This window comes from Acanthisitta chloris, unplaced genomic scaffold (assembly GCF_000695815.1).
Source record: "Acanthisitta chloris isolate BGI_N310 unplaced genomic scaffold, ASM69581v1 scaffold22714, whole genome shotgun sequence".
In the NCBI taxonomy this organism is placed as follows: Eukaryota; Metazoa; Chordata; class Aves; order Passeriformes; family Acanthisittidae; genus Acanthisitta; species Acanthisitta chloris.
In genome coordinates, this window is record NW_008671280.1 from 3,395 (window position 1) to 11,851 (window position 8,457).

The following is an 8,457-nucleotide window of genomic DNA, read 5'->3' on the forward strand; positions in this document are numbered from 1 at the left end:
ATCTCTGAGGTCCATTCCAACCCCTTAACATGATATGATGCTATATTGCCTGTCCCTTAGATTGAGATGCAGAAAGCTGCCTTTGAAGCTCTCCAGGTGAAGAAGGACCTAATGCACAGGCAGATCAGGAACCAGGTGAGTCAGCAACAGAGGAAAGAGCAACGTCTCCTTGGCTCACACTGCTGTGATAAGACCCTTGTGAGGAAGAACAAAGTGCTGTGAGCACAGAGCAGGGTCTGAAGGACATGAGGAGCTCTGGTGTTGCTGAGGACTCTGCAACAGAGCATTGAGCAGTGTTGGTTTACCTCCAGTCTCCCAGCTCTGAGAGAGGGAGTGTCAATGCAGGTTTTAGATTCCTGGAGGTACTGGTATTGTCATTCCCTCAACCACTTCAGCACTGGCGTGGTCACTAGAGGACAGGCCTGCACTGGCTCCAGGCTTGATCTGCAGTTGCAACTCCAATTTTCTTCAGGCTGTGTACTTGCAAGAGCTGCTGATTCCACGAGTTCACTGCATCTCCATCCAGCACATCAGAACTGCACCTGAGCCATAAGTTCACCTTTTCTTTCCAATTCTCATCCTGCCTTTCTGAGCTCCATTCTGCAGAAGGTGCATTGTGATAGCTGGGGGAAGAGCAAGAGCTGGTGGAGAAAATAGTGGTGGTTGGTGCAGGAAGGTGGGACAGTGGTGGTTGGTGCAGGAACTGCACTGGGGCTTGATCTGCAGTTGCAACTCCAATTTTCTTCAGGCTGTGTACTTGCAAGAGCTGCTGATTCCACGAGTTCACTGCATCTCCATCCAGCACATCAGAACTGCACCTGAGCCATAAGTTCACCTTTTCTTTCCAATTCTCATCCTGCCTTTCTGAGCTCCATTCTGCAGAAGGTGCATTGTGATAGCTGGGGGAAGAGCGGCTTGATCTGCAGTTGCAACTCCAATTTTCTTCAGGCTGTGTACTTGCAAGAGCTGCTGATTCCACGAGTTCACTGCATCTCCATCCAGCACATCAGAACTGCACCTGAGCCATAAGTTCACCTTTTCTTTCCAATTCTCATCCTGCCTTTCTGAGCTCCATTCTGCAGAAGGTGCATTGTGATAGCTGGGGGAAGAGCAAGAGCTGGTGGAGAAAATAGTGGTGGTTGGTGCAGGAAGGTGGGACAGTGGTGGTTGGTGCAGGAAACTGGGACAGTGGTGGTTGGTGCAGGAAAGTGGGACAGTGGTGGTTGGTGCAGTATGGTGGGACAGTGATTTCTGACACTATGCTCCAGAATCTTCCCTCTCCTGATCTAGCTCTAGCAGAACAGTCTCAGGTCAGCATTTGGTGGATAAACTTAAGAGCTTGGATATTTTGAGTCACCCAGTGAGCAGACTCTGCTGGAAGCCTATGAACTGTGTGTGGGCCACCCAGGAGCTGAGTCTGACAACTCTCCATCATTGCCTGAGATCATCCATAACAGCCCTGCAGTTTGCTCCCACTTGTTCTGTGAACAAAGGGAGTTTGTTCCTTGATACCAAGGCTGGACCTTTTATTCTTGCAACCCATCCCACTCCCAGTGTGCTGCAGAGGCAGGGAAGGGGCAGGAGCCCTGGTACCACCCTCGGAGCTCTGTGATCTGTGGCAGGTGTTGGGCAGTGTGGCCTGGGAGATACAGGAGGTGGGCTCTCATCTTGGCTTTGCTGTGGGGTCCTGGGCAACTCACTTCACCTCTCTGTGTCTCAGTTGTCCTGTGCTGGAGCATCTGGAAACCAGGACTCTGCTCCAGGCAGTCCAGTTTGAGCTGTGGTGCTGGGAGGGCTTTGGCAATCAGTTGGTGCCTCCCAGAGTGGCTGCAAAAGGTTTGGGTGCACCAACTGATTGCAGTGTGGTTCTAGACTTCAACAGAAGGTGTTTAGAGTAGAGAGGCAATTAGAGAGTGGGGACACAGCTCCTCTGGCAAAGGAACAGGGACCCTGAGAGCACACATCAGCAAAGAGCATGAGGAGCTTCCCTACAGCTCTGGGTGCTGTGCTGTGCTCCCAGGGCAGCAGTCAGACCTCATTTGAAAAGGGCATCAATTCATTTCAAATGTCAGTAAAAAAATGTCTCATCTTCTGTTTAGATTAAATTAATAGAAACAGAGTTATTGCAGTTGACACAGCTGGAGTTAAAGAGGCAAGAACTGGACACAGAGACGCTGCAGGTATGTGGGGCTCTGGGGCTGCCCCCCACCCTCTCTGCTCTGGCACTGCCACAGCTCCACTTGCTTCCTTTGCTCCTTGCAGTTTCCAGGTGGTTTTATGCTTAGGCAGAAGGTACTTCCCCACAGGACACCACCAACCCCTCTTTGTCCTGGCAATGTGGGAACATCACTGCTGCTCCTAATCATCCCCAGGGGAGAGACAAAGGAGCCCTGACAGGGATGGGCAGTTCCAGGAGTGCTGGGTGGGGAAAGACTTTGCAATCCAGTTGTTGGCTGGCCCAAAAACACCTGTCTGCTGTGCATTGCATGTCTTACGTTGTGTTTTGGTTTTAAGTACCTTCCAGTGATGGCTGCCAGCTCCCCCCTCATTCCTGAGCCTTTTCCCCCTTGCCCCACCATCCCACCATTTGATGGGCTGACTTCATCAGTACTCATGCACTCAGGAGTATCAGGTTTAACTTAAGCTTGGCTTTTAATTTTGTTGTGGTGCCTTTGCATCTTCTGTGTGCCATGTGCCAGGTCAGGTCACCTGTTTAGTCAGCCTGAAATCAGTGGCAAACCCCATGTCCTTTCCCAGAGCACTGCACACAGCTGACTTGAGGCAGGATTGCCTCCAGGCCCCATGCTGGACCCTTCAGATAGAAGATTTGGGTTGTGCTGCCTGAAATCAGACACCTCTATCTGTATGCAGTGTTGGAGGGCAGAGGGTGGGGAGCGACTCAAGAGTTTGTGCAGGGAAGACCAAGGACTCCCATGCACGTGTAATCCAAATGAAACCAGAGTGGTGTGACTCCTGTTTGGTGAGCACAGGAGCTGCTGGGCAGTGCAGGGAACAGGGCTCTGCCCAGGGACCCACCTGCAGCCCAGCACTGTGTGCCAAGAAACAAAGCATGAACACCTCTCTGGATCCTCCTGGTCTTCAGCCCAAAGGGTCCCTGCTGTGGTTGATCTCCCTGTGCCCAAAAGTGCTGTGGCAGAGGCTTTTCTGCAGTCAGGTGTGATCCCTCCCATGCAGCAATCAGGTGCTTCCCCCCAGTAGTGCTTTAGTAAGGACCTTAGTGGATCACTGGGAGGTGGGAAGAACCAGAGACACTGGGAAAGAGCTCACACAGGTCTGTGCAAGGTCAGCCCAGCAGGGAGTGATTCCTGTGGGTGTCTGCAGTGCTGGTGGGCAGAGAGCTCACCTCAGGGCTGGCTGAAGCTGTCTGGGTCTGGAACAGCTCCCACCTATTGTCAGTTGTCCCTGGCACCTCTGTGGAGGTCCTGGTGCTTCCTGCCTCTGTCAGGACAAAGCAGCTCTGGGGACCTGGCAGTGAGTTTGGCCCATGGGAGACAAGTGTTCCTCTGTTAAACACAGCACCTTGTCCCTGTGCAGGGTCCAGGTGCTGATCCCAGGCTGGACAGGGCTTGGAACAACCTGGGCTAGTGGACAGTGTCCCTTCCCATGGCAGGGGGTGGAGGTCCTGGTGCTTCCTGCCTCTGTCAGGACAAAGCAGCTCTGGGGACCTGGCAGTGAGTTTGGCCCATGGGAGACAAGTGTTCCTCTGTTAAACACAGCACCTTGTCCCTGTGCAGGGTCCAGGTGCTGATCCCAGGCTGGACAGGGCTTGGAACAACCTGGGCTAGTGGACAGTGTCCCTTCCCATGGCAGGGGGTGGAAGAAGATAACACTTCCCATGGCAGGGGGTGGAAAAAGATAAGCTCTAATGCCATTTCAACCCAAACCAGTCTGTGATTCTGTGATCAATGTAGGTTCCCCACATTCCTTTAGGAGGTCAGATTCTAACAGAATCCTTGTCTCTCTGTCTATGGACATCTGAAGTCCCTGTGACTGATGGCCACTGGCCTCTGCTCAGATAATGATCCTCCCAGCAGGTATAAGCTGTCTGCAGAGGTCTCATGGCTGGATATTCCCAAGCCAATTAACCTCTCCCTTGCCATGCTGGGGCTGCGAGAATGACTGACCTTACCCTGGGGCCTGATGGTGTTTGGGGTGAGACGTGGCTGCAGGAATGACTGACCTTACCCCGGGGCCTGATGGTGTTTGGGGTGAGACCTCAAAGGAACCTTCCCAAAGGCATGGAGAGGTTCCTACCTTACCTGTCCTGCTTATCCACAGGCTTCTAGACCCACTTTCTCATTTAAAGCCAGGTTGGATGAGGCTTGGAGCTACCTGGGCTAGCAGAAGGTGTCCCTGCCCAGGGCAGGGGGTGGAAAGAGATGAGCTTTAAGGTCCCAACCAAAACCAGTCTGTGATGCCATGATGCAAAGGAGGAAGACCATGAACCCGTTGTAATGCCTTTGCCTGAACCTTCTGATGGAGCAATGAGGAGCTGCTGGGGGGTGGCACCACCAGGTATTGATCAGCTCAGGACTGAAGTGAATGGGTTCAGCTCAGGTCTTCCATACCAGCTGCTAGGAGAGGATCCAGGCTGTGGAGCACAGGGATTCCACACCCACAGTGACTGGTTTGGGTCTGGTAAGTGCTTTGCTGGGCAGGGTGGCTGCTGGCAGCCCTGTGGTGAGGAGATGTGGGTGCCAGAGGTCTTCTGTTGCAGGGGGTGGTCACAGAGCAACGCCAAGCGCTCGGCCGCCTGCTGCAGCAGCTGCTCAAGGAGAAGAAGCAAAGGGAGGAAGAACTGCAACAAGTCCTGGTAAGAAAGCCACACAGGAGGTGCTGTAGATGAGGGAGCACCTGGGCTGGCTGCAGGGAGAGTCTGTGGGAGGGTCAGCATGGGTGTAAAAGGGAGCAGAGGGGGCTCCGTGGGGCTGTGTCCAGAGCCAGAGGCCAATTTAACCCCACAACGGTCTGATGTGAGCTCTGTTAGCACCGCTGATGTGAGCAGCACGAGGCACCATCAGTGTCAGTCTCCCTAGCAGGAAAGGGAGTTGGGGAAAAGCCCAATCCCACAAGGAGCTGGAATTGTAGCCTGGCAATCCTGAAGATCTCCAGACCTTCCTGGGCTTCAGGAGATCAAGCCCCAATGTCTGGGGAAAAGGGAGTGAAGGAGATGCACATCCCTGGCCTGGCTGGAGGGGGTCAAAGTGGCACGAGGCTGCAGGAGGCCAGAAATGCCTGTTTCACCCTGGCTATGCCCATTGCAGTACTGCACAGCCCAGGCCAAGGGTTCCCTTCCTGCACATCCATCTCAGCCTTCCCTAAACCCCACTAACCATGTTCCCTTGGGCTGTTGAATGAATGAGTTTGTTTTTCAGCTGGAAATGGAGGCAAAGAGTGAAACCAAACAGGAGAACTACTGGCTGATCCAGTCCCAAAACGCCTCCCCCCCTAAACCTGCGGGGCCTCCTGCCATTACCCCTGACACTGTGGCTGTGTTCTGCAGTGTGTGGGGGCAGCAAGGGCAGCCCCCCTGAGCCCACAGGTCCAGCTAAGTCAGGGAGCAGGGCACAGAGCCCTCACACAGACTCCAGGCTGCCCATGGTGCTCTGAGCCCAGCAGTTCTCACTCATTCCTGCACTGTGGAGGGGATGGGGCTGCCCAGGTCTGTATGGAGCCAACACCTCTGGTGTTCCCAACAGGAGCTGCTGTCCCAGCCTCAGGCTTCTGGCCAGGAGCAGAGGACTCAATACCTTCCAGGCAGGGCTGCTTGTCCCAGCTGAGCACCCAAACAGCTCTGCTTGGCTCCCCAAATTCCACTGCAAATCCATCTGGATGTAGCAGCTCCTGCCCATTCCTGCCCTTACAGCCCGAGCCAGGACTTTGTGCTATTAAAATCCCTCTGGGGTGAGCACAAGGAGATGGAGCTGAGCTCTGCCTGTGCTGCAGATGGGTTCAGGCAAAGAGATGAGCAATGCAGGTGCTGCTGCAGACATGAGCTGCCAGAGTGGTGGTTTCATTCATGAGGAAACACCTCAGCAGTCTGGAGCTTCCTCCTGAGGGGAAGTGCAGGGCAGCTCTGATCTCTGCTCTCTGTGACCAGTGACAGGACCTGGGGAAACAGCTGGAGCTGTGTCAGGGAATGTCAGCTGTGTCAGGATGAAGTTCTTCCCTCAGAGGTGTTTGGGCACTGAACAGCTCCCCAGGGCAGTGGTCACAGCCCCAAGGCTGACAGAGCTCCAGGAGTGTTTGGCCAATGCTCTCAGGCACAGGGTGCAGTGTTGGGGTGTCCTGTGCAGGGCAGGGGTTGGACTAATGCTCCTTGAGGGTCTCTTCCAGCTCAGGACATTCTATGATTCCCTGACTGCAGCATTTTGAGTTGTGCTCATGAGACACCTGGAGCCAGAGCTGCTCCAGCTGTTGAGCTTTTGGGCTTTATTGGTTTTGGCATGCAGGATGGATGGGGCAGGGCAGGGCTGAGCACACTGCCAGCTGTGCTGCTGCTTGGCCTGGAGAGCACAGTGTGGAAGCTCACTCTTTTTTGCAGGAGAAGGGTTTGGAGCAGCAGCTGGTGAACCTTCTGCTCGAGCTCTCTGCTGAACACTATGTGCCAATCTTCGCTCACCACCGAATATCCTTGGAGGTGCTCAGCACCATGACTGCCAGTGACCTGGAAAAGGTATGAGACAGCAGATCCTCACTGTGGGACAACACCCCCTGACCCTGCCCTTGCTCAGAGCCCTGCTGTGCCTGGCAGTCTGGCAGGACAGAGTGCTGGTGCCCTGGTGTGTCACCTCCCAGCAGGGCGAGGTGCCTGCACTGCTCTGCCTGCCCCAGTGAGCAGTGGCTCTCCCAGAGCAGTTGCAGGGTGAGCTGCAGTTTGAATCTGTCTTCCAACAGCCTTCAGATGTTCTTTGTAGTAGAAATGGCACTGAGGACATTTCCTCATCTGGCTTTGGTGCCTGATGGAGGGGCTTCCCTTGGAGAGGTTTCCTGTGGCATGGCCACAGCTTGCCCAGGTGTTTGCAGTGTCTCCTTTGGGATGTGAGCCTGCTTGTCCCCTCTGGGGCTAACAGCCTCCTCTTGCCCACAGCTCGGTGTGAGGGAGGCTGGCCTGCAGCATGCCATCCTCAGGAGGGCTCAGGAGATCCTGGCGGTGGCCAAGACGATCCCAGGTATTCCCAGTTCTTTTCTGCCTGGTCTCTGACACGTTTTACACTCACAGCAGGTACCTGAGATCTGCAGGACCTGTGGGGAGCAGAGCTGTGCAGGGCAAGTGTGTGAGGAGGGGAGGCAGGGAGGGCAGGGCTGAAACTGCACTGTTGAGCTGATTCATTGGCTTTGTGATTCACCTGAGCACCTCTCTGCTTGCAGCCATGCCCACTCATGCCAAGTGGGTGGGCAGTGGCAGCTCTGGGTGCTCAGACCTCTTGCTTGTGGTTGCAGAGCTGCAGAGGACAGTGGACACCGAGGTCCCTGCGGCCCCAGAGCCCAGCGCTCCCCTGGAGGAGCCTCTGAGCCCCGAGGGCCCCACGGCTCCACCGCTGCAGTGGGATCACAAGTCGGAGTGTGTTGTCTGCATGGAGCAGGAGGTGAGGCCGCGGCACACACCCGGGGGTGGAGCAGGGGGTGGAGTGAGGGCAGCACCCAGTACATCCCTCCGGGTCTGTGTGCCCAGCCTGGCCCTGGGCAATGAGCTCTCACTGTCCAGCTCTTTCATCCCTACAGCTGCAGGGCACAGCTGGAGTTGGGCAGCACAGTGGAGAGGGAGGGATGGAGGGAGGCAGAGCAGGGCAGGTCTCCATGTGAGCCTGGGCAGGACCTCACTGAGCTCCTGTGCTGTGTGCCCACCCACTACCCATGGGAAGAGTTTGCAGGGTTACTCAGTTCAACCCTGTCCTGTATCCTTCCCTGTATCCCACTGGCACAGCCCAGACCCTGCACATGTGAGCTGTGCCCAGGGATGGAGTTTGGGGTGTGGGGCTCTGCCTGCCACACTGTGACACCCCTGGGTGATCCCCAGCTCCTCCAGCCCTGTGTGGGATGAGTGTTAGGGGACAGCAGCACTCTGTGTTCTCTCCTCTGTCTCTCCCCCCAGACCCAGATGATTTTCCTGCCCTGTGGCCATGTCTGCTGCTGCCAGAGCTGCTGTGAGCGGCTGCACACGTGTCCCCTGTGCCGCCAGGACATCGCACAGCGCATCCGCATCTTCCACAGCGCCTAGGCTGGGCAGGAGGCACCTCTGCCCCTTCCAGGGCCGTGCCAGTATTGAACACCCCTTGCCCAGCATGACCAGCACTGCCCTCCCTGTGCACAGCCTCCTGCACCCAGGAGTCTCAGCATCCTCCACATTCCCTGATGACCTCCACCTTGGGCTCCTTCGGATGAATCCTCTCCTCATCCCCATGCCTGGGTGATGGAACTGGGGGCACCCATGGC

General features: G+C 55.6%; 1 protein-coding gene across 1 annotated transcript in view; it reads left to right on the forward strand.

The window, feature by feature from the left end:
• Nucleotides 1-8,242, forward strand: part of LOC103801629 (E3 ubiquitin-protein ligase LRSAM1-like) — a 10,629-nt gene extending 2,387 nt beyond the window's left edge. The window contains exons 3-10 of the mRNA XM_009074047.1: nt 61-135; nt 2,100-2,180; nt 4,739-4,834; nt 5,397-5,477; nt 6,536-6,697; nt 7,112-7,193; nt 7,465-7,610; nt 8,117-8,242. Of these exons, the coding sequence (XP_009072295.1) occupies nt 61-135; nt 2,100-2,180; nt 4,739-4,834; nt 5,397-5,477; nt 6,536-6,697; nt 7,112-7,193; nt 7,465-7,610; nt 8,117-8,242 (849 nt within the window). The remainder of the gene's footprint in view (nt 1-60; nt 136-2,099; nt 2,181-4,738; nt 4,835-5,396; nt 5,478-6,535; nt 6,698-7,111; nt 7,194-7,464; nt 7,611-8,116) is intronic.
• Nucleotides 8,243-8,457: the final 215 nt, after the last annotated feature.